The sequence below is a fragment of the Orussus abietinus genome, unplaced genomic scaffold (genome assembly GCF_000612105.2).
Source record: "Orussus abietinus isolate OABI.00-Male unplaced genomic scaffold, Oabi_2.0 scaffold372, whole genome shotgun sequence".
Taxonomy (NCBI): Eukaryota; Metazoa; Arthropoda; class Insecta; order Hymenoptera; family Orussidae; genus Orussus; species Orussus abietinus.
The window spans coordinates 9,207-36,245 of NW_019394566.1; the positions used below are offsets into that span (position 1 = coordinate 9,207).

The 27,039-nt window shown below is 39.5% G+C and overlaps 2 protein-coding genes across 2 annotated transcripts; one reads left to right on the top strand and one right to left on the bottom strand.

Annotated features, from left to right (window-relative positions):
- Positions 1-5,844: 5,844 nt before the first annotated feature.
- Positions 5,845-7,547, bottom strand: LOC111674020. Its single transcript, XM_023432725.1, has 4 exons — positions 7,515-7,547; positions 6,914-7,007; positions 6,774-6,858; positions 5,845-6,320 (listed from the first exon to the last, which is right to left on the bottom strand). The coding sequence occupies exons 1-4, from the start codon at positions 7,545-7,547 to the stop codon at positions 6,140-6,142; spliced, it is 393 nt and encodes a 130-aa protein (XP_023288493.1). The 3' UTR covers positions 5,845-6,139.
- Positions 7,548-12,104: 4,557 nt separating this feature from the next.
- On the top strand, positions 12,105-25,871 carry LOC111674019. The gene is made up of 2 exons (XM_023432724.1): positions 12,105-12,150; positions 24,559-25,871. Exons 1-2 carry the CDS (start codon positions 12,105-12,107, stop codon positions 25,317-25,319), a joined length of 807 nt encoding a protein of 268 aa, XP_023288492.1. The 3' UTR covers positions 25,320-25,871.
- The last annotated feature ends 1,168 nt before the right edge of the window (positions 25,872-27,039 follow it).

Sequence of the window (27,039 nt, forward strand, 5' to 3'; positions counted from 1 at the left end):
ACCCGAACGTTAATTAATTAAAACAAAAGAAAAGGAGTTCTCATCCTAGTCCTATCGCTTTCTCGAGTTCGCGTCTCTTTAAGAAAACAAAACAAAGTAAATAAATATAGAAGGCGTGAATGAAACGAATGTAATTCAGGTGGCCAGCGGCCACCACCGTCCGGACCAGCGGTTCTCAGCCCTTTTTTGCAGCGACAATACGGTCCATTTTACGACGGCATTTCCTCCGACGAAATACCACGTCACAGTTTGTAGTAATTACATTTTGATATTATAGGAATGTATCAGATAAATTTGGCGATTTTATTATTAATAATGGAGACGTTAACATTTTTTTACAAAAAGGAGTGACATCCCCTTAAAACACACCTTCGATTTACAAAAATTTAGCCATATACGTTTATTTTTTCAATTAATTGCAAAAATAGCTTAAATTGCTTCCTTCCAATGAAGATCCTTCCCATTGATCTTTCGACGTAAACCTGCCAAAATCCCGGGAATTTATTATTCTGACGACTGTTTAGGACCAACGTCGCCATCTGTCACGTTTAGCTGCAACTAAATTTATGCTCGAAAAACACATTTTAGCCACGAGACGAGCTACCATTCTCTTGCAATCGTTGGTGAAATTATTTTCCATATTTTTCCATCTGACTCTGTAATATTCCATTTCTATGGTATTCTAAATTATTCGTGCTAGGTCCTGTAACTCTCCATTTTCGATTCTAAGCCTCAAGGAAGCGTAAAACATTGAAAACGTGCACGGGCCACGCCATGTTGGGTCTAGTCCATGATACACAAATAAATGTTGCGTAAATAATAAAGTTTCGTTAGTTTCAAGACCTACCTTAGTGTCTCCATATTCACATAAAATTGGAAACGAATCGGTACACTCGATTCGGAGAATACTTTCACCAACGATTGGACCTCTCAGATATATATAAATATCTTGACACACGACGATCGCGCACTCAAGCGGTCGCAAGGAAGTGTCTTATTCTGCCTTTTTGGCTTGCCCTGGATTTCCTTTTAGCAATCTCAGATTATCTAGGGCTTTCAATAGCGCAGAGCCTCAGCCTCTAAGCATGTTTCATCAGTGAAAGGCGTGTGAAAGGGATGCAGGGTTAAATATACGTCTAGTCTGAGGATGGTTCGGTCATGGACTCGAAGTTATCAAATTTCTCTGCGTGTCTGTCTATTGCGTCCCGTAAGGTTTTAACTGTAAGTTCATTTTGTGTCTTTTAACTATACCAGATTTCGTGTGGACGGGCTCCACGGTCACACTTTGAGCAATGTGTTTCGGCTACCCTTTAACAAACGGGGAACGGCGTCATGCCATCACACCCTCGGAGTGTAAGTGTGGAAAAATGTTGCACCGAGAGGCCGGGTCGCCCCGCACCTCCAGTCACCCGGAGAACATCGCAATGACGTCATGCCGGGGACCATCTCCGATTTTCCCTCGTGAGACACAGTGCCGCCGAACACACGTGGAACGTCGCGATGACGTCACGCCGAAGGGCAGGTGCAAGAGTCTGACACCGTCGTCCTGTGTTATATTTTTCCGCCGTCCGGGTTCGACTCAAGCTACTAGAATCCCAGGGAACGTCGCAATGACGTCACGCTAAGGGGGCAAACACGAAAACACTAGACCGGGCCGCAGACTGTCTCGCTGCGGTGTAAAAGGGGAACGGCGTTTTGTCGTCACGCTTCCCACGGTGAGCGAATCGCTCCGTCGAACTTCCCGAAAAGTTGACGAAGTTTCCCGGAAGGGGAATCCGTCAATTGGGCCGCCATTCGCAGGTAGTCCGAGATATCCCGACCGGACGCTTTGCCGACGTTTTCCTCGGGTACTTGGTTCCATCTGCCTACTAAGGGCAAGATTCTGAGCTCATGAGGGACGATACTTGGTACCTCGTCTCCTACAGCGTTTAAATCCGCTTGCCAGGGGGAGCGGTGCAATCCCGTCACGCCTAGCAAGGATATCGCGTTATGAGGATATTTTCCTGCAGAAGCAGCGCAATGCTAACACGTCCAAAGGCTCTTTCTATCGGAACATAACGATCAGAAAAGACCCCGATTAGAGAAAATCCTCGCCTTTCATACCCGCGGAATCTATGGTCTCTATTACTATATCGTCGGGTTCCCACTATGGCCAGCGTTCGTTGACGTGCTATTGGACACGATGGTTACCCTTAGACGATTTTGTAAATTCTCGCCCCTTAATTCGCCGGGGTCAAGGCCGCGGTCGCTTCCTCCAATTAGAATGATTCATGTTGTCGTTAGATTTAATTTGATCGAGTTATCATCTCGCGACCTCGCGACTTTGCCCATGTTTGTGTGCGCGCGAGGCTCGCTCCATATGTTGCATTAATTGGTTATGCATGGTCCGCAACTTCTTTACTTTAATTTTTCTTAAGGTGATGTAAAAGTGGCGTCGAAGAGGTTTTGTTTATAAAACTTTTCTCCCAACTCGATTTACCGAATAGTGTGAAACTTTACAACGTGAATAGGGAAACCATATAGAAGGTCTTGAAACTCATGAAATTTCAATTATTTTCAAATTTGTTTATAGGTAATCTAAAAATAGTTTATGAAATATGTAATTTCGTGAGTTTCAGGACCTACGTTAGGGTCTCCATATTCACGTTTTAAAGTATGAAACGATTTGAGACACCCAATTCGTAGTGATCAGTAGTTTCATTCACCATTTCTAAACCTTTCGTGAACCCTGAAATGAATTTCGACGCTGAACTTTCAGCCTAGTACCAAGGGTTTCACCTAACCTTGCAAATGAACTTTATTCCATTTTCACATATCAGTCTGCACTTAAGAGATTCATAGTAATGTAGCACTTATATCGAAATCTGAAGGGGATAAGATACTACAACGCTGAGCGCCGTAATTAATTTTCACTCCTTGAGGAGCACCATCGAATGTCGTACGAAAAGTCGTATGAATGTCGACCTGTCATGTGAGTATAAAAATGATAGACCGTGAACGGAGGATATCCGCCATATTGGATGCACCATTTTGACGACGATGACGATGACAAAATAACGATTCTGATTACTGAAAATTTTACCGTGCTATATCTTCACATAGTGTAACGGCAATGATTTATATTGATATTTTATTAGCGCTATAAGGACAAGCGATAGAACGACGAAGCGCGAATTCTGATTAGCTGCAAAGAATGTATCGCCGAAGTTCTCCCATTCCGCTGTTTCTTTGCAATCAATCAGTATGTTTTATTCGCGCTTCATCGCTCCATCGCTTACGGCTGTAGCGCTAATGAAATATCGGCTTAATTCAGAAGATTAGCTACTTCTTACTTTTACGGTGTTGCCAGAGTGGCCAAAACATTTAACTATCTTCCAGACAACAAGTCTTACAGTTAAGTGACAAAAACCGAACCTTTACTTATCTAGCAGATATCTTTATCTGGAAGATGACTATCCGGGAGTATGAAAAAATCAGGCATTGGATAATACATCGCTGAGCATCGTAGTTCACGTTCCTCCCGCGAAGGGCGCCGTCGAATATGCTACGAAAAACAGTATGAAGGTTGACCAATCTTGTGAATGCGAAAATGGTAGTCCGTGACTGAAGCGACGACGATTATAACAGAACAACTATTCTGAGAGTACTGAAAACGTTACGGCGCTATAACTCCATGTACGTATCAGCGATAGGAGTCAGGTAAATTGAAAAAAAAAACTCCTGATTTTTTTGGGTGGACGAACGTTAGTTTCTCTTTCTGTAGGAATTGAAAAATTGTATTTCTATTTCCCCTCTCCTAAAATCTCTATCTTTGGCATCTAGAATTCTGTAACGACTCATTCGAGCTCAAGCGCACAGGACGCGTTTCTTTCAGCACTCTACGCTGCGAGTTTCTCGCTCACAATATTTGGCTCGAAACTTAACCGAGTTTTTTTATAACCGTTAATAAAAACATTGAACAATATTACGCCCGGCGTTAAAAGACCCAGTTTGCTCCCTTAGTATACAATGTACTATTGTTTCGGGAGTATTTCATGAAACGAAATGTTGTAGGAAGATATCATTGGACTTCCATGAAATCATGCATTAATTACTATCTACATAATATTAACACGTGAAGCGCCATTTCAGTCACCGGTGGCTGACAATATACTTTTCAATGGGTAAAGTCTGATATAGTCGGATATCGCGGGCTAAACGGAAAGGAAGACAAAACAGGCTTGACGCTTAACATGTTAAATAAAGTCCTCGATAGGCATTTGTTTGTGTTTATGGGGCCTAATCTCGAGAACCACAGGGCGGATTTTAATATTTCACTATTCTGTATAGGGTGTCCCAAAACACTCGACAGACTTTTTAGATAGTGAAGGAGTTTAACCTTTTCAGTCAAAAATTCCTCTTCCACTTTTTGTCCACTTAGTACTTACAGAGTTATAACACATTGAAATTGTCCAATCCCGTGTCACTTGCAGTGCTGGAGCAATAGGTACGGAACTCTATACACTTTTTTTGTTTTAATTTTAACATTTCCACTGAATGAATTTATAGATCGGCCAATGTACGAACATATCCGTACACTAATTAACCTCTTTGCGCTGGAAATTAATTGGCAGCTGCCTACCTCAAACTCCTCCAGAGAACTACAGTCGATCAGTGTATAGCACGACATTCCCACGTTAGAAGTAAATAACATTGGACGTGCATAACACATCATTCCAATGCAAGAGGTTAGTTAGTTTTTATTAATAAACCAAATTTGATTTAGAAATGACTATCATAATTAAGATCTGCACGACTTATAGGTAAAAAATGGAACGTATCGGGAGGATGCCAAATTTCTTGAATCTGTCTGGATCTTTCAAATGCTGTACGCGTTAGTAAATAGTTTCATTGCGTTAGAACTCGATAAGTACTGGTCAGAGAAAAAATAGACAAGGAATTCAATTGGAAATGTTACCCTCTTTCACTCCTTAAAAGATCCGACTAGTCTTCTGGGATATCTCGTGAAGCATTTCTCTAGAAAGGTGTAAGTGCATGAAACATTATTCGAGGGAGCCGAGAAATGGCAATTTTAGTGAAGAAAATCGTCGAAGAATGGCTGTGCTAACACTTTCTTGGCTCCCGTGCAAAATCAGGGTGAATTACTAATAGAAAAATAAACATACGATTTGGTTGAAAGGTCAAAGCAATTTTAGTCTTTGTGAAACCGTGTAATACATCGTTAATTGGGCCATTCAATAGGTATTATTAATTACATATATTAAAATTCCATATGCAACATTTTTTCCCATAATGTTAAGGACTGAGAAGATATGTGAAGTAGGAAATCTTAGGCACCTCACCTAGAAATATTCTCTGCATTTAAATGCAACGGAGTACTCGGCATTTGTTACGACGAGACGGTTTACCCCGGAAAAGACCGCACGAAGCATGCTTCAACTCCACTGAGAAATATTAAATAAATCGGATTATATGAACGAAAGTAACAAATGATCGTAATGCATAAATTTGTTTTGATTTTTCTCTTCGAGCGTCCTTGTGCCACCTGTAACCCCTACATTTCTCTATTTCTCTTTATCGTTTCCTTCTGTACGCCCCCTTTATTCCCTCCCCCCTCCCTTTATCTGTTTCTCTCTTCCTCTCTCTTTCCCTCTCCTCTCTTTATACCTCGCTCTTTTTCCACTTCTACATATCTGTCCTTTCTCATCTTTTAAAAGTAACTCGATGTATCTCGACGAAGATGTTACTCGTGTATTCAAATAAGTATATAACGTACATATCAGTAGTGGGATAGGTTGTATTGCACGTGTATCAACCAGAGATGTCAATGGTATATAGAAAAGTTTGTGTCCCACTGCAGGGGGTGGTAACTGGAAAGGAGCTGCTCCGTCAACATGTTGCAACCTACTGCAGGTAAACACGAACTTCAGCCTTCGTGGGAAATCTACCGTAGTGTCATTATGTTTTATTTGCGTCTACTTTGTATTATCTTTTATACATATATGTGCTGTACATACGTATTTGAAATATGTATTTTAAGTTTCGCTGTCTTTTACATTTGTGCTGTAGATGCTAATTATTTATATACTAGGAATGATGCACCGCTGTTCGGACTTCTATCTTCCACGTCATCTTTTTCTTACTTTCCACTCTGTGTCTCCGCTTCTCTACAGTCCAGCTCCGTCCTTTTCCATGCACTCTGCGCCTTTCCTATACGCCTCATCCTTAAATCGCGTAGTGCCGGATCGCTTATCTCATATAACTGTTGGTATTTCGGTGCTATCCATAAATTGTGTAAGGAATTATAGGAGAATGATGAGCTGAAATTGTTATACTCCTTTATATGGGGGTCACGACATTCAAACACTCGTAAGTATTTCCTATTTAATATAATATAAAACGCCATATACTTGTATCATACGATGGCTAGTAGAATCAGAGAAAAAAAATTGAATTGCGAACGTTTCAGTTTACAGTTGAATCCAAAGACACTTCCTTTGTATGTATAAAATATTTTAATTCTCCACTAACCGCTTAATATTCTCTGTTTTAAATTGTACTCATGAAATTTGTTTGTACCGCACGACAATTTATTATTCGGAAGTAATGAATGCAATAATTTTTCTCCTCAGATAGCGTCAATGATTATTTTCTATTTAATCGCAGGAATTTGAATAATTTCCAAATTACTACTTGCGATATCAACATGTTCTGTTATTGTTTTCATTAGGTACTTCAGTGACAAACGACGCGACGCTCGTGCTTTTACTTACATTTTAGCAGCTTTGTGACAAATATTGTAAATTTCTCTAATCCCTTCCACATTTAATTTGTTTTCGGAAAATAGAGTGAGTCCCACTTGGATACAGATTAGTTAAATCAAGAGATTTGGTCGACTCTCATGCTAAGTTACAGACAACCAGCTGTTCTGAAGGCATGAGGAACGAGCCCAGGAGCCTTTTACCTGAAGCAACTCGTCCGCTATGCGTGTGTAATGGACAGCAGATCTGGACAACCGAGCATATTATACCAGAAATATCTCTTAAGGTGATGTGAAAGGTGCCAGAAAAACTTAATTGTTTCGGGTAAAAACAAATTCATTTAATAGAAATACCGTCTTAAACAGCCCGCCACATTGCCGATATTTGTATTCATATCGACAGCTGTGTTGTACTACGTTGAGAATTGTACGATATGATATATTTCATGTGCCGGTTTAATAAAATAATTATAAAGTGATTGAAATTAAACTCAAGGAATTTCCTGAATTCATGATTTTAACATTCTAATCGACTGCAGGCATCTAGTCTCGCTCGAGCTCAAGCGCGCAGGGCGCGTTTCTCTCGGCTCTCGACGCTGTGAGTTTCTCGCTCAAAAATGTGTTTGGCTCAAAACTCTACCGAGTTTCTTGATTACCGTTCACCCCTTTCCTTTATCTTCTACTTCCATATCCGCACCCTTTGTCTTCCCCGACCCTTCCTGAAACATAGTATCTTTGTTTTATTTATATTTACCTTTAACCCCTTTTCCCAGCAGTACCTCACCATCTCTCCTATCAATATTCTCGATCTCTCTTCCCCATTCGTCTGTACTATGTCGTTTGCAAGCCTCAGTGAGTAAATCACCCCAACGTTTTTCATCCCTTTCACTTTTTTTTAAAGACTTCCTTCATATCCGCCAGAAATAGATTTAACACAATCGGCCTTAGCGAGAGTCCTTGCCTTAAGATGTAAAAGTGGCGTCAAAGAGGTCCCGTTTATGAAACTTTTCTGCGAATTGGATGAACCTAATAGTTTCAATATTTTCAAAATTGTTTATATAAAAATGAAACTTCTTGAATGTCGGGACCTTCTTCATAGCCTCCATGTTCATGCTGTAAAGTTTAAAACGATTTGGTACATCCAGTTCGTAGAAAAGTTTAACAAATGATGGATCCCTCAGATGTCGCTCGCATGTCACCTTAACCCCCTTTTGGTCTAGAACTATTCCCCTCTTCTCCTCTCTCCAACCTTACCGTACTCTTTGTCGCCCCATATATTTCTTTGACTCTCCCTCTCAGTACACTCCCTATTCCCCTTTCCTCCACCGCCTTCCACAACTCTCCCCTATACACCGAGTGAAATACTGCCCTTATATTTATAATCATCACGAACAGCCTCCCTCCCTTCTTTTCCACATACCTGAGTATGAAATAATTTCATATATATATTCCATTGTCTCTATACCTTTTCTAAAGCCCGTATGTTTCGGCGGAATCATCCTCTGCTGTTCTATCTCCTTTATCAATCTATCTTTCAGCACTGCCCCACACACCTTGTATAAGGCTAGCATTGACGTCTCCCTCCCTGTCACCCACCTTCTTCTTCCTTTTCTCTAAAACTGATACTATTCTCCCCCAATTTCTATTCCACGAATCACCCTTCCCCAATCCACACCCTGTTGATCATCCACACCATTTCCCTCCTTAACCAGTTACCTGTTGCGACTCCTTTGAAGTGAATGTTTTGATGACGAGTATACTCGTCAAAAACAGGTAACTGATTCGCCCTCTTCCTCCGAACATCCAGTAATCTGAATCCCGTTCTTTCCACCTCCTCCTCTTCCTCCTCTCCCCCTCACTCTTTCTCTTATCGTCCTATATTCCCCATTAGGCTCATCAAGTAGCCCTTTCATTCACCCATGCTAATTCCTTCATACCTCTCTTCTTCTCGTCCTTTCCCTCTTCGCCTCACTAATTTTCCTTATCAACCCTTCCTTTTGCTCCTCTTTTTTTTTCACTTGCACATTACCTTATATTCCCGTTTCTTCTCCCTATAAGGTAACTTTTGGTTATAAGGCCCATGTGGGTAGCAAGACCCATACTTATTTTTCACCATATAGCAGAAGTGCAATGTTTGTGGCTCCCTCTGCCAATTAGTAGGGCAAAGACGAGTCCACTGGTTGTATTATCGGGGCTGTGCAGGAGTCCATGGTAAACTGAGATTGATTAAAAATATTTCTGGGTGAATTTTATAAACATTTGTTGCAGTGTTCAAGCTGTTTTTCACAAAGTTTTGTGAAGTACTGTTATGACTAGCAGGCATGTAGTACCTTATACTTTCCTCTACATACTGTTGAATTAGTTTTGTTGAAAAAGTTTGCTATTTTAGAAATTATAACGAAGTGTAAATTGCGCCGAATGGGTAATAAGCCCCGACATAGTGTAACACACCCCAACTAAATATCTTTCTCAGAAAGGACACGAGACTATGACTAGTTGCAGTAAATCCAACATCGCAACAAAAGTGAATCAAAATACTTTAAGAAAAACGAAGCCTGGTACCTCAAAGAAGACCGAGAATTGGTAACGCAGCCTTTACGAAGAAAATAGGGTTGTCGATATGCGGCAGTGTACTCTGTGCAGAAAATGGCTTTATGAAGAATGCCTGATGACAACATTCGAGGATATTGATGACATGACTTGCCCTAAGTGGGCAAATTAATGTATGCATCCTACTGCCGATGTCTGTGGGCCTAATTACCTACACGTACAGGTAACAAAGCCCAGGAGCACCATCCTGCAATTTTTTTAATTACGTATTTATTTAGAATTATATTTTATTTTTATAGTTTGTAACTGAAATAAACATTTTTCTGGAACATTCTGTTCATTTCCCCTTCCTAAAATACTTTATATTTTAGTTTTTACAAGCCTTTCAAGTTATGATGGGCCTTATTATCCTAAAATACCTTACTTTTCTTCCTCCTTCTCCCTCCTCCACTTACGCAACTTCTTTCTTATCTTTCCTCCCAACACTCTTCGTTATACCACCCCCTTTTCCAAATTTTTCTCTCCTGATTCTCCTGCTGCCATTTCGCTATTGTCCCTATCTCAACTTTCACCTCCCCCCCCCCCTGCCGTTCTCTTTTATGCCTTTCTTCTCTTCCCGCTCCTTAATACAGGGGCCTCAATATCAAACCCGGTTAACTCGAACGTTCCGTCACTTTCTGAAATTAAATTAACTTTTTTGCAAATCAGTGTATGTTATCGATGATAGTGATCGTTACTTGTTGCCACATTTATTGTCAGTTGATGACTTACCACGTTATCAATATTGACGTCTTGCCAGCGCTTGAATCGATCTCTGTGTGGCGTTCATTTGATGTTTCAATGCCTTGTTAACCCCTGGTCTTTAATACTTCCCAAACGTTTCAACCTCACTCGGTCTATACTGGGTGGTCGCTGAGTGTTGGCCGATCCTCTGGCCCCATTTCTTTTCAACCTTTGTTACTTCCAAATTGTAGATTTCCGAATCAGCAAACGCTGGACCATGCCATTAGATCCCGTAATCAAAATAGTTACCAATAACATGCCTTTGATTACAATTCATTGATAAATCTATTTCTATGAATATTGGTATTGTAGAATAATTATAATAAACCATTATTGATGTATATCGTCATCGTCATCGTTGTTGTTGTTTATCAATAACGGGTAAAAAATATGAAATTGTAACGTCAGTAAATGTTACGTTTAGGGGATCCACCTCCGATAGCCTTGTCCTTGACATATTGTCAAGGTCATCCCCCGGAGTGATTTCCACAATATTTTAGTCGTCGCTAGTTGTTGGTTAAAAAGTTATAACCGAAATAATTTTCATGAGGTGAACGTACGTTTTCGACATTGGGTGTATATTTAAGAACTCGAAACCTAGTATATACGCATTGTATATAAATATTCATGCATACACTCACTATTCCGTTTTGGCTTTTCTTGTCGAGATTCTATCATCACTCATAATCGTTATCTCGCTAAATACTTATTTAAAAGAAAATACCATTCCGGTAAACGTATCAACGCTTTCTTCGAAAATGTAAGTCCGATGTTTCTACTAGAACATAATTGGATAATGAAATATTATTAACACGTTCCGTGCCAGACCGTTTTTTGAAGACTTTCCGTTCAGGCCGCGTGGGGCGTATACGCCCCACGATCAAATGAGCGTATCAGCAATAGCATTAAGATGCCCATAATTGACTGCATAATGAATTTTTAAAAAATTCTTCGTTTTACAATGATAATACCAAATGGCTTGAACGGAAAGTTCAGCGTGGGGCGCATACGCCTCACGCGGCAGGGAACGTGTTAAGTGAAATGGAATCAGATGCATTGTTGTAGATTATTAACGGCCGGCCGCCTCACGGCGGCCGGACTGTAACTACTACCCTAACCAGCTCAAATTCCCAAATCGAGCAAACCCATCAATCAATGAATCCAAATCAACTCAAGTTAATTCGTTCTAAAAGTGTTGGGAATATCAACGTATGTTTAACTTTATATATCGTATTCCTAATGTTTGGAAAGATTGATTTGAGTTAATGTGGGGTCAGATTAGGTTAGTAGCTAGAATCCGGCTGCCGCGAGGCGGTCGGGTACCAGTTTCTTGCAATAATACACGAGTCTTTAGATATATATTCAACAACGAGAAATAAATAAACGAACAACGAGCGATGGCTACATCCTTATGGAGATTACTCAGGAGGGTGATCCTGGCAATATATGTCAAGGTCAAAGTTAAATTTACACCCAGTGTCGAAAATGTACGTTCAGCTCATCAACATTATTTTATTAATAACTTTTTAACAAACAATGAGCTACGGATAAAACCTTGTGGAGGTCACTCAGAAGGATGACCTTGACAACATGTAAAGGTCAAGGTCATCGGAGGTGGGTCCTCTAAATATAACATTTACCGTAACTTCTTGCCACAAGCGAATGGGTAGTATAAACGACTTTTTTTAAAAATGGACAGTTCACAAAACGTGTTACCACGAACGGATACTAATCAACAACAGATTTATAAAATACCGCGACATCTTGCTTAGAAAAGAAGCTTTCAAATAGGACAATTATAATATGAACTGTGATCCGTATGTAATGATGTAGTGCGTAAAAGATACGGGTCCTAATTTTTCTTCCATTCGTTATTATTCGTTTAAGAAAAGTATTCTGAATATAGAATATAATTAAATTTCAGGTGAATAGTGGAATCCGAGTTACGAACAGTGCCATAGAATAATGGGTGCATTCAGAGGAGAAAAGCGGTTACCGATGAGTTGGGAACATGTTGCGATTTTCTGCTGAAAATGGTGATCAGAATGGTCTGATCAGTAAATATGTTGAGTAAACATACCCATTCAGCAGATGAGCGCTAACCGATCACTCAACAGTTGTCTCCTCTGAATGCACCCAATGTTTCATTACTACCAATCTGCAATTGTGGTTGTTTTTTGTCTATCTCATAATCTAAATTCGGATCGACTCTTGGGTATATAATTTTTAACTTTGCGGGTTTCAATGATGAGGAACCCGAGGGTCTTATTACCAAATTCAGTCCGGGAACAAGTAACGAGCAGCAAACGACGACCAATGATACCGTCAGATATTTCCGAAGTGACGGTAAGGATACGGAAAATTCGCTTTGCTCATTGGTGTCACTTACTGCTTTTCGCTTGTCGCTCCCGGGCTGTATGTGGCAATAGGATTCATGCTTCTCAATCGAAAACATCTAAATTCAAAATTTAAACTCAAGATCCGATTCAATCTAAAACTATGAGATGGACAAACCAACAAACAAAAACAATTTCGGATTAATCGTAATGAAAAATTACTGTATGAAACTGCTCGGACTGGAAAACCGCAATTTATGTCAAATTGAATTATATTCTATATTCAAAATACTTTTTTGAACCAAATAATTACGGATGCAGTAAAAATTAAGATTATCTTTTATGTGAATATCACGAATGGCTCAAAGTGTTCATGTTACAATCGTTCGATTTTAAAACTTGTTCTCTAAGTTTAATGACAAAGATTTTTGTGAATATAGTAATGATTAGTACCCTGTTTGTGGACTATTCAGTTTCATAAAAATCGTTTATACTACTCACCCTCCCGTGGAAATTAGTTACAATGTTATAACATTTTAATCCAGTATTAACCCTTTGCACTCGAGGCCTCTGCCATTCAGTTGGCAGAGGTGACTAAAAGTCACCTTTCTAGTGCAAAAGGGTTATTAAATTTTTATGATTATTATATTAATTAATGATAATTATTATTGTTTGCTGTAATTATCATACAATACCAATATTCGTAGAAATCGATTTAATAATTAAATACAATTTTCAAAAATTGTTTTAATAACTACTTCAATTTAGGGATCTGACCGTATGGCGCAGTGTTTACGGTTTCGAAAACCTACAATTAGGATATGGCAGGCCGAGGGGGGACGGAGCAGGAAGATCTGTGAACCATACATGAACGCCAACGATCGAGCAAAGCTCAAGACGTTTTGAAGCCATAGGTCGAAGCGGGGGGCTATTCACTCAAAAATCAGTGAAAACTATTTCCTTCCTTGATAACCGATTGCCTTTAATTTCCTATGATAAACATCAATGCGATTCGGTAACAAGTAAAGGTTGATCTTAAAATTGTGGCAATGTTTAGATGATTTCCAACAATTTTCAGTGATTTCTGTTTTCCATTTCCAACTGATTTCCACGTGATTTCGAGCATTAAAATCCATGATTTCCTAAGTGAATGTCCCCTTGGGTTGAAAGGTAACAGGGCAGGGTCTAGCGACCGTAATCAAACGTCGAGAATGAGAACCACTATCTGTCCTCTAAAATGACAGTTCCTGTTGTGAAATGAGAATCGCTTATTTGAAACGCGTTAATTGGCGCTATTTGTATGTGGAATATCGATGAACTGAAATAGCCCAAAACTGCATGACAAATATACTGACTTTGTCGCAATTTTTCAATCTACTTAAGGTGATATGAAAGTGGCAGCCTTTAATACATATCTGAGAGGTCAAATTATTTGTGAAAGTATTCTCCGAGTTGGGTGTCCCGATTCGTGCCCTAAGGTAGATACTGAAACTCGTGAAATTTAATTTTTCATAAAAAATGTATTTATTTATCATGGACTAGGACCACAAGTGGTCTGTGCACATTTTTTATGTTTTTCGCTTTTTGTAGGCTTAGAATAGAAATTGAAGAATTTCAGTACCTAGCTTGAACAATTTAAAATACTATGAAAGTGTAATATTACAGAGGCAGATGGAAAAATATGGAAAATACTTTCACCAACAGCATGGGGATGTTGGCTTGTCCCGGGGGAACATATGCTTTTTAGAGAAACAATTTTGTTGTAGCTAAACGTCACAGATAACATCTTTGATCCACTAGAGTATATAAAGTCATGAATCCACGGTATTTTGACAGTTTTATATCGATCTCTTTATCATTACTTTACCCAAATGACATATGGAACGCTTTCTTTCTTATAATTCTCAACGTAGAGTATAACAGATTTTAACATAAATATAAATGTCGGTAACGTTACGCGCCAGCTTATGTTACCACTTGAGTATTGAAAATGGCATTACCACCAAAAAGGGTATAGATGAATTTTATTTTATCGACGTCGATTAAATTTCTCAGCATCGTTCATATCGCCTTAATTTTCAGAATACATCATATATAGACTTGATTTTGACTGTAAGGGATTTCGTTTTTATAGTTCTAGAGCTCCAAAAGAGAGGAAAATACAGCCTATCAGAAGTTATTTGAATTTATAATCGGTAAGAGTGAAATCTAAAAAAATATGTGTCGGGAGGATTGATAATGAAGTGTTACGCCCTAGATTTTTTAATTTTTGTCTCGTAGTCCGATTTGTATATTTCAATTGATTTATCGTTTGGATTTTAAGTTTATTGTAAATTTATGTCAATAAATATGATATCGGTGCTATAGATCTGGTCTGTATCAAGGCCCCTTAAATGTCACCATTACCGGGTGATAATCCGTGTCTTCCTCATCTTCAATCCGCATCTTCTTCCGTTACCTCCTTGTACCCTAGGGTGTAGTCAATCACAGTATCCCCACTTCCCCCTCTCAGTCCCCTTCATGTACCCATTCCAAATCGATACAGGCATTTCTCTCATTTCGTCTATCCGTTTCTTGCCTTCATCGTTCACTGCTGTATCCCGTGAGATCCTACCCTCCTCGTCCTCTCCCTCCCCCAACTTGTTTCAATTCACACCTTCGACTTCTTTATCTTTCCCTCTATGTCCCCTTGTAGATACATTCCAATTATTCTCCACATTCTGCCTCTCCCCTCCACCACTTCTGTTGTAACCCCTTCTACCTCCTCCCTTTTCTCTGTTCCATTCCCACCACTTTCATTAATTTATTTAATAAATAATTAATTGAATAGTCACGTGCAACTCGTTAATTATTCGGATTTTATTATTAATCGATAGCAGAAAAGACCCAACTAAAAATACCTGTGTTAAACCTATTTGGCATCAGTAAAGAACTATGAATTATTAGTATAAAATCTGGTATTGATATTACAACGCGTTTTCCGTTAACTGGTGGCGCGCTGGCAAACGAGGGGAAGGGATCGAGGTCCGCAGATGGATCGCCTCTCCGCGAGGTCGGCCGGAGGAAGTCCGCCCAACAGCCGCAAGGCCGCTTTATTTTTATTAGGGCACCAGACGCAAGAAGCGTGCTGCGGCCCGCGGATTCCCGGCGAGGGCAAGGCCGACGTCGCGGGACGAGAACGGCCTCGACCGCCGGCCACTCAGCCCCGCGGAAGTCTCGACTTTCCGCGGCACGGTAGAGACTGGGGATTCGAAGTTCCTACAACCCGAGGAGTACCGGGAGGACGGACCGTTAAACGGAAAAAATACAACCAAGTTCTTCGGAAAACGGCACGGTAGTTATTTATTCCGCGACTGTCTCACGAGGGCGGAATTACAAATACAACAAGTAGGACGCCGACTTCTGGATTCCGCCGGCACTATACTAAACGACGGGGGCCACTTGGCCCCAGGGGACGGGCGGCACTGCCCACCCTCTAGAGCACAACGCTCTATCCGACTCTGCGCGGTCCACGGCCCATCAAAACTGACTCCAGGAGCAACAAGTACTATTTTTCCAAACCGCGGGAACACTTTCCTCAAACGCCTCGGAAGGATTTATCTCGAAAGCCGCGGGATCACGTTCACAAGACAATTACATAAAATCGGACGGACGAGAGCTAGCCGGGTGGTAAACGCGGGAATTCACTTATCTACGCGTCCGGCGCACGCGGTCAGCCACTATGACGAGGTGGCCGAGAGGTACGCGCCAAGGAGGCTCACGCGGAAACACACATTTCGGACGGAAGCGGAAAAGAACTCTCAAAGGAATCCCATGTGGGTTTGCTCACCTTAAATTCACACCCGCGGGCGAAACGGTAGAGATTCCCTCTTAGGGATGGTAACGGTAACGGGATAGCTCGGCGTCTCAGTGTACATGTACCGGCTACGCTCGGAGCATCCAGGACAATGAGCTCCGAGCGCCGGCAGGATCGCCCGAATTGCGGAAAGCCCCCTCCCGAATTCTTTCGCGGGACCGTTGGACGCTAGATGATTAACTAGGCCCACGCTAGGTGTCGGGAAGAGTCTCGCGGCACACCAACCAAAGGTCCGCGCTCCGTTGAATGTGACAAATCGCTCGATAACCGGGGGCCCTTCCCTGACATCCCTCCTCGACGCGGCCTTACTTAACCAGTTAACTGTGTCGACCTATTTGAAACGTGTTTTCATGACAAGTATAGTCGTCAATCACAGTTAACTGGTTAATGCTACTTACAAATACTGTTTCATCAAACGAACAATACTTACAGTTAGTGATTGTTCCTGGATACCCCGGGCGTCGCCACCCGCTGCTAAAAATAATTTAATATTTGTTTCGGTACTCACCGCTCCCGCTCTGCACCGACTTGTAATGGCCACATCACAATATATACAAAAAAATGATGTATAATCATTATAAGATTGCAAATAATATTAATAAAGATCCATACTCTTTTATAATACTTAATTGCTGCACATACTTTGGGTGAAGTTCCAAAAAGTGCGTACCTCCGATTAATTTGAAACTTACTACTGTTGTAGAATAGATTTCTGTAATAGCAAATGGATTAGAAATATCCCAAAGTGCTTTCTCCGCTCTCCGCATATTTCCATGTTTGTTCTTATTTGTCACTGAATATTATCAAAATCGCTGCATTAGTTAAAATTCGTTAAGGTGATATAAAAGTGTGATATATAGATAACAAAAAGTCAAAATATTTATAAAACTTTTCTCCAAACTGGGTGCACTGAATTATCTGAAACATTAACACGTGATTATAGGGGCTCTAAGAAATAACGCGCTGCTCATGAAATTTCTATTTTGAAAAAAATGTACTTATCTCGGACAAGAACCAAAAAAAAATATTTTGTTTAGAAAAATAAAATTTCACGGGCAACGCGTTCTTCCGTAGAGCCTCCATAATCACGTGTTAAAGTTTTAGATAATTTGGTGCATCCAATTTGGAGAAAAGTTTTATAAATGTTTTGACTGTTTGGTATGTATATATCACACTTTCATGTCACCTTAATAGGCCATATTAAGGTAAAGTGAAACCCCTTCAAATTAATAAATTCGAATAAGACACTTTTTTTAAAGGGTATTGAGCCTAACTGTCTAAAATTTGCCTAGTAGACTCGTGAGCATCTAAGAATTATCCTCACACTTTAAAAATTGGGATTTTCGAAAAAAAAGTTTTCACTTAGCCCAGACCAGAACCAAAATGGCGTCGTGCTCTTATATTTCGATCGATATTCAATTAATGAAGACACTGATATAAGAAGTGTGTCAGGACAATTATACAACAATTTTGAACTCTCTAGTAATTGGGAAGCATGCATTTGAGCGAATTAAAGGCAAAAAAGGATGTCTTGTGCACTTTTATGCTAAAACGAAGGTAACATGAGGTCTCGGAGAGAAAATGTAGGCGGCACTGATGGCGTAAAAGGTGGCACTCTGCAGCCAATTAGAGCATCTGAAGTTCTGAAGAGCACTTCTGAAGTTTTACTTGGATGTTTTTATAATTACTGTACGGAAACGACATACAGAGTATGTCATTTAGTACAAAACCCAATATAATTCGACACAGCTGTTGATATTGCAATGGTCTGCATTTTTCGTCGAGCGTGCTGTAATAAGATGTGGATGAAATTATACAAATAAAATATAATACTACTGCCTTCGGAAAGGATTTTAATGCATTGAAGAATAAATGTTCAACATTTGAAGCTCTGGGGCGATCGCCCACCGGGTGCATCAATTACACTATATATCTTTACTTGAGACAGACCTAATGATATGTGTTCAGATTGTAATTATGAGATCAATATAGTATACGTAGGAAAGGGTTAGCTAGACGGCTTTATATTGTTCCTGTGGTAACGCGTATAAGCTCAATATTTTCGGTATGAATATATTAAATAATCATTAACTCAACTACGCAATCAATTTGTCTACATTCCTGAAATTAAAAATTCGTATTTTGAGCACTCTACTGCATTGTAGGGTCTCAGTGTGAAGCCGTGTTCAAAGTGTTAACCTAACCTTATCCAAATTAATTTAAATAAAATTCCCAATATTAGAAATACGACATATAAACTTATCCAGTTAGCTGTGTTTGACGAGTATACTCGTCTTGAAAACACACGTTTCCAATAGGTCGACACAGTTAACTGGTTAAACATACGGTACTATTCTCAACCGTTTTAGAACGATTTAGTTTGAGTTGATTTGGATTAGGTTGAACTGCGGAAAAGGACTACAAGGTCCAACAATAATTATGGAAGACAATCAAGCTTGTTTAAACCGCTCAGGAAATACGAAATTTAGCAGAAGAACAAAACACGAGGCAACAGAGTATCATTGGGTCAGAAACCTAAAGGGAAATGAGACAACGGATTATCAATACTGCGCAACATAGCATATGTTAGTCGATATGCTCACAAGACCGTTGAACATTATCAGGCTGCGCACGTTTGTGTTTTGTCCCTGTCTCCAGACTATTTGACTCGCGCCGTTGCCACCCGATCGGATGTAACAAAGATTAGAGTTTTCGGTTTAACCTCTGAAATTTGTACGAAAAAGGCCAAGAATAAAAAATGTCTTGTTATCGTGATCAATTCTTTATACCACTGCCCAGCAGTTGATATTTTCTGCCACTACTTTCAGTACGTAGGTATAATGATTATTACTGATTAACGATCATTACTGATTCATGTGAATAATATCGAGAAAAGTTTTCCAAATGCGTACCGTGCAATTCTAGCTTATCTCATGACCAACACGTGCGCTGTAAATGCTCTCAGATCCAAACCTTAGTTATCGCTAAATACGACAGGTGACCCTGCAGCCGATTAATGTATCGAAATAGGATTGTGCGTAGGTGATGATGAGTATCAAAAATTATAAATCCAAGGGACTTCTTGAGCTTTACCTCAATCTATTTGTATTATTTTATTGAAATGACACGTGGAGTATGCCGTTTCATGTCATTCTTAAGGTAGAGTGCACAAGTATTAATATAAATATAAATGTCAATAACGTGGCGCCACTTTTGTTATCAATCGACCCGAATCACTAAAAAGGGTGGAGACTTGATATTGTTTCAGATAGTACATCAGTAAAAAGATCTTGTTTACAGACGTCGATTAAGTTTTTTGGTGTCTTCCACATTATTTTTACACTGTGCGTTCGAACCTAGGCATATTCCAACAAGACTGCTATGCCTACGAAACATACTGAATAAAGAACGTTACGAATGTTACTGAAGTCTAAATGTACATAACATTTTCCGTCTTGCAAAGTTCCCTCAAATTCTCAATCACTACCTCCAAAAATACAATACCGGCACTGTAAATATGCTATCATCGATCATTTGCAACAAATACGAGGGTGTTCTTCATTTTATCAAAACTAGTTATTTGGAGTCACATACTGTGAAGCGCTAGAATTAACCAACTAAATATCTAAATCTCTGATTGCTTTGATGCCGAAAATGAATAACTAAAGTTAAACACTCTTTTAATCAATCTTTGTCTGTTTTGGAAGTATCAATATGCATCCCTTATCTTTTCAGACATACGTGTTTCCAATGCCTCAGCAGTTTGCATCTTCGATCTGGCGCAATCTTTCTTAAGTCTGCAATATTATGCACCCTTTTATTTGAATGGAGTTGTATTCTAAGAATTTTAACATTTAAAGCACCCACAGGGGTATCGGCTTTTAATAAGAATGATCATATTAAGCTGATCATTAAGTTTTAATCTTACAAGCATATTGTTTAGGCCACGTCCTTATTTCATACTATACCAAACTTTTTAAATGTTGGAAACGCAATGTCAACCTTCTCACGATGCCTACCATCTTAATATTTCCAGATAACTTTTCTCCTTGGTCTTCTATTTTAGCTGCATGGTGTATCATTCTCGGGATATACGAAGCAACAGTATCAGTCTCCTTCATTTTAGTCAAAATATTCCTCATATGATGTTATTATACTGACCTCGCTTTTATTACCGCGAATGAATGCTAAAAATTATTTCACTTCCTTTGAAGATTTTGCTATTTAAATTTGTCGTGGTTGATTGTGTTTGAGGGTTGGCATTAGGATGGCCAAGACTTTTTAATCTATTCGTATCCATTATGAAGGATGTTCATTCGGTTTCGTTTTACTTTCATCAACTAGGTCCTGAAAGTCATGGTTCCGGAGTACTACCTCGACATGAAATTTATAAGACTGATAATTACTACGATCAGGGTGCAGTTTTGTAAACCTTCATTAAACTCGTTTGCACAACATTCATTATTCATTCTCAAGGATGCAATTTAAATAAGACAAAAACTACGTGTGAGACTAACACTCGGTTGACGCGTCTTTTACTCGATACGTGGCTTACGAAGATAACACTCAAATTATACGTGCTTCACACGACTTACGAGGGTGGCACATGAGGTTGGCGTGGTAACTAGCAAAAAAAAATAGCAATTTCTCTCCATCCCCCATACACCGTCTCTTTTTAAATACGCGGTCCATGGCCAGATTCAATTTCCGGATAAAATTATAACAGCATAAGTTAAACGAACATCTTAGAGCTGAGTTTTCAACCAATTGAAAGTATTCGTGCTGCACCGCATTATGAGATTTTCAATATCTTAGGTATAAATTGAAAGACGAAACAATATGCCCATAGTACTTTTTATGACTTGGAGTCATTAAGGGTGAGAATCGAGATTCATACCTTAATTTCTTGTTCTATGACCCATGTATTCATAAATGTTAATAATTAGAGATTAGCATCTGCTATATCTATACAGGATCAATTCTGAACACAAATTTACCGACATTTCGAGAGCCTTCAAAGGTTAGCGTCCGTGCACTGCGTGACGTTACAAATTCCAAGAATTGGATATTGATTCCTGAAATTTCATAAGACTCGCTTACACTGAAGAGGCCTCTGGAACTTTCTGCAACTTTCGATGATTTGTGTCTGTGCTAAATGCGCACGCACGCTGGCAAAACCGTTCCCTAAGATGCGAATCAGAAGGGAGAAGTTTCCAAAACCCAATAGCTTTCAAGTGGAAAGTCCCACAACCTTCAAAGTTTCAAGAACGTTCTGGAGTTATCGACAGACCCCATTAAAGCAGACGTTGCGCATTATCTCAACGGCGATTCCCTGTCGAAAAAGATACATTTTTGTGCAATATTTCATCTTGTCCCCGCATCAGGAACTTTCGAACAGCGCTCCTGTACCTGTACCCCTTTCAAAACAGTTGTCGGAGAGTATCCCCCTCAATCTGAAATGTTACCGAGGGGAGGCCGCCAACAGATGCATTTCTAAGAACTCTTTCGTGACTCGACCTACTCTCTTCTTAAAATCATCGATGTGCTCTCTACTCGGATGCTTCCAAGAAACTGATCTGTATGCGTGAGATAAGGAGTATTAACGGGATTCAAGGACTAGGGGACTTGTTTTGATCAGCTGAGGGAACGAAAAATTTCGCTATGAGGTTTTAGAAGCGAAAGTAGGACGAGACGTGGCGCAAAAGTGCACCTTTTTCAACCGTTAATCACCGTTGAAATAACGCTTTGTATCTGCGTTTAGGGGGATGGAGGGAAGGGGGCATCTTTCAATAATTTCGGGACGTTTTCAAAACGTTTCATGTCGTGAGAGATTTCGCTTAGCGGCTACAGGGTTCCGGAATCTTCTCCCTGCTGGGCCACATCTCGGAAAACGCTTTATCCATCGGGCGAACATGAACACGAACCATCGAAGTTCGTAAAATGTTCTGAAGATCCGTCAAATGCGTACCACTATCGTGAAATTCGAGAATCAACGCCTGATTCTTGTAATTCTTGACGTAACACCCGGAAATTGGAGGATATCCGACCTTAGTTGGCATGGAAGTACACAAAATTGTGGGAATTAACGCCCGACTTTTGGAATTCGTGATGTCGCACCTGGTGCGGACGCGAACCTTCTCAAGTTCTCGAAGTGCCGGTAAACGTCGGTATAAGAATCAATGTCTAAAACCAGCTCTGTATATTTACTTCTTTGAGAATGCACACTTATATTCTTCCCAGCACTAAGATATTGAAACTTTCATTTTTAGTAACTTGGTTGCGTCTAGCTAAAGGCTGTAGGTTACTTAAATGCTCAGTACTTGCTTTTTTATCAGTAGACGCTATATGTTACACACAGAGATGTGGTTGGCTTCAACTGTGCCTACTTCCTTGATAATATTTATTAAAAAGAAATAAAACGAAATTTATTTATTATTAAAAAAAATGTATTATTAAAAAAGAATAAAACGAAAAGTTAATTTGAAAAAACCAACTTCTCGTAAAACAACATCGAACAAGCAGGGAGTCGACACTTGCTTTACTACGCTAATTTCAATAATACTAGTTTCCAAGTTGGTACATACTTATCGTCCGACATTTTCTCTGACGCATATCCGAAAACACATTCAACAGAATTTTTCACAACCTGAAAGAACTATTGAGGACCTTTTTTGTATTAAAAAAAAAAAGGCATTCAAATCCACGTTCTGGCCCTAGCGCGCTCCCTTTGTTAGTTTTCAACACAACACCTTCTATCTTGATTTGAATTAGTTAATTACGTTTTCGTTTCTGAGCATTGAGGACATGATCACCATCACGCCGTTTTAGCTATCCTCACATACATCTAGTAATGGTGCTGGTATCTGGAGGTTCCTTTTGCGGATACCATCAATTATAATTCCGAAAAGCCTTTTCACCATAATCTTATAATCAAAATGGCAATCCCTTGAAAGGGAGTTATTTGTTAAATTCTTAAGTTTTTCTTGTGATATGTACTGGTTGAATATTTCAAAAGCAATGATTTCGATATTTTACAACTTTTATGTCACTTTAAATTGGATACCTTCTTAAGTAGCTTATCAATGTAAATTAGGAACTCCGCTAGGTCCACATTTTAGCACATCTGATACTGAATTCAAAATAATACGTAACATATAATTCCTTTCATAATATTAAACAGAACAGAAACCGTTTAGAGCAAGATATTAGGTATATTAAGTTTCTTTTACTTGAAATACAAGAAATTGCTACCATCGAATAGTTTTGGAGGGTACCTATTATCCTTGCATCTGTTCTTAGATATATATGTTCGTAAGCAATACTATATAAGTTATAAGAGAACTCGTGGTCACGGTTTATACAGCGCTATTCTTGCTGAAAAGCGCGTCGAAAAGTCCTATACTATTTTTTTTTCCTATAGTGCATAAATAAAAAAAAATTAATAACTAAGTCCAGCACAGCCAATCAATCACGTTCCCGAGTGGAAGACATAGCGGAGAGGACACCGCTAAGGCTGCTATGACACAGACAGCCGAATGCAGTCCTCTCTGCTATGCCTTCTGTTCGGGAACGCAATTGATTAGCTGTGCTTGACTTAGTTATTACAGGAAATACATGCATTGTCTGAAAAAAATAGTTTAGGATTTTTCGACTCCTTTTTCACCAAGGATAACGCTGTATAAAACGTGACTACATATTCTGTTACATCTTATATAGAATCTCTCTCCTTCCCGACATTTCTAAATGTATTATTTCCTCATAGAAATAAGCAAACAGGTGTATTCAAATTTAACATGTTTTTAATTATTTTGGAAAACTCATATTTTTTTTTAATGTTCCGATATAGATGTACTATGTTAAAAAATCAAACATACTAATATTTTTAGAAAAGAACTGATATTCAAACCAACTACGGAGTTGTTTTATCTAGACCTAATAATTAATTATTCAGATAATTAGAAGTTCGTAACTTACAAGAATTACGGACGTATATAGGTTTCACCACCCAGGTATTCTGACATCACTTCCTTCCCCTTCAGAAGAAACATCTTGGGTTTGAATCCTTGCATTCTACTGCTGAAACATCGGTGGATGACAAATTGGTTCTGGATTATAACATTCGCGTTAAGCGATCCGGTATCTGCCTGATTTAGGTCCTTGGTAGGACTGATTAATGTGTATAGTTAGACGTTTGCATCTGATTTAACTTGACCTTAAACGTCGTATTGTTTCTCGCCATTTTTTATTATGCGTTTTGTCACATGAATCAACAGTTGTAGTTCAATCCTGCATATGTACACCACTAAATGCGTTAAAGTTTTTTCATTCTGCTTACAGATCCAATCCTGGTACACCGACGCAGGTTCGTCGGCCAAACTTTATTGACGTATCTGAAGCGCCGAACTTTTATGAGGCACATCAGGGTAATGGGGGCGGAAACGTTATCGTTGGTTCGCGCTACAGTCCGCAGCGTCGCTTCCTTTCGGAGAGCGAACTAATACGTCAAGGCAACGAACACCCTTATGCCAGAACGAACAATACCGTCGACAATATCCGCGAGCTGGCGGGTTCACCCCAGCGTGGAGTTTACACGTGGAAGGACAACTCGCCTGGCAGCTACCCTCCGTCGAGCTCGGTGACAACGTCGGCTGGAATGACCGGCCCGAGGCAACCTCTCGCCCAGAGAACAGCACCGACGTATGATTATTACCGCTCAAATCCTACGAGTCCCACGCAACAACCATATTCCAACACTCCAAGATCAGCGTATCATCCGGCAGTTCGGGGTGGGGTCCCGGTTCTTCCGCCACCTCACCAGTCGCCACAGGTTAAAAGGAAAGCTAGCATGGCTACGCCAACAACACCCACCTCCGGGGACGCTAGACGCAGACCTCTGTCCTTTGTTAGAGCCCTCGAAATGACGGACTCTATGGAAATGGTTTCTGCCCCAGGCGACACCAGGGGTCAGAGGCCCACTACACCTACTCCCGATCGTGCCAGCGTTTATGATATGAATTATGAGATATCTGTATAGCCCGTTGATTCGGACTTTCTTCTATCCTGCGGATGGCCGACTTTTTCTTCGGCATTTTTCAGTCTAAGCGACAGAGTTGATGGAAGCGGCGCTGTATCAGCTTAGGTGCTGACTCTTAGACCTTGGGCTGCTTTTGCTCCAGAGGTTAAAACAATTGTAGTAGGGATTGAACAGTGTTTCAGACGGACAAAATTTGAAATACATTTTAATCGTACGTGTGTGTATGCAACAAAATGTATGTCGTACGACGCTGTCTGTCGTCCAATAATTTTGGATGCTGTTTTGTAAGCCAAACTTCAGTCAATGGTTACGTGAAAAACGGATTATTATACTCTTTTAATCCCGAATATCTTGATTTGCCCATGTCAAATAAGACAAATGGAAAAAGCGGAATAAGTTTACACGAATTCGGGTTAATCATAGTATTACTTGATTAACACTGTGTTCAAATATGCTTGAAATTTGATATCACTCGAAACCGGTACTCCGTTTTATATGGCACTGGTGAACCAGAATTCTTGGAATGAAAATAAAGTCACTCGTCCCATAATATATTTCCTCTTTATATTTTTTTAACATATTTCATATAAGAATAACTCAGAATAAACATAAATATGTATATTTGAGACAGACTAAACGCAATGAGACATCCAGGATGTATTGTAAATTCCGTTATTTTTTTATTGAAAATGGTTTTTATTATATGAACTAGAAAGGAGAAATCTGGAAAGAGAGAGAAATTCTTAACAACTAAAAGACCAGATAAACAAAATTTAAGAATAGAATCGAACAATAATTTGGGTATCAACCTTAATCTTCGGACTACAGTAAAATGTCAGTGAATCTTCAACTTTTAACATTTAGGAAAATCTTAAAAGTTCCACATAGCTTTACTTAATACCTTGCGATCCGCAGTACAGGAAGTATCCTGCATGGCTCTCTTGCTTAGGCAAACTGAACTTATGACGTGTACTTGGCCGCACTTTTTGTTGGTCATGAATGAGTGCCAATGGAAAAGCTTCTATTAACATTACATTTTACTTTTTGATTTGTTTAAATAAAAAAATGAAGGTTCTTACACCTGCACACAATGTGCATGCCGTTACTGATAGGTGACTGCGAATTATTTAACCTTCGTATTTATGCTCCAAAAACGGAAACGTACTCTGAAATCCAATATCACCTCACTGTATGATATTACTCATTTTCATTGCTTTTGTATTCATTATTGTGAAAACGTAGTCCGTCACCGGTGAAACAATGAAAAGATTTGAAATTATATTTTGGAGGAACTTTAAGTAAGAAGCAATTTATTGAGTCAACATTTCTCGAATACAAGAACGAGTGTATTAATAACGGAATTTACGTTTATCAATAGCTGTTGTATCCTAATTACCCTATAATTACTATGTTGTTTAAATTTCTACTATAGAAATTTACTTCCTCTGACATACACATGGGACCAGTTCGTAACTTGTGGATCATCCGGGATTCCAAGTCCATCAAAGAAGGGATCTAGGCAGGTCCGATAATTTCTAAGAGTTGTTAGAACTATCTGAAACACGCCAACAATGTATCGTAAAAAAGTCAAATCGGTATCAACGTTTTCGACGCTTACGAAATTGAACGGAATTTCACCCAGACGCCTTCTATCGCAGGAATCTTCTTCGAGAGTCCGCAAGAGTCCAGAAAGCTGTAAGAAATCGCATTAAATATCACA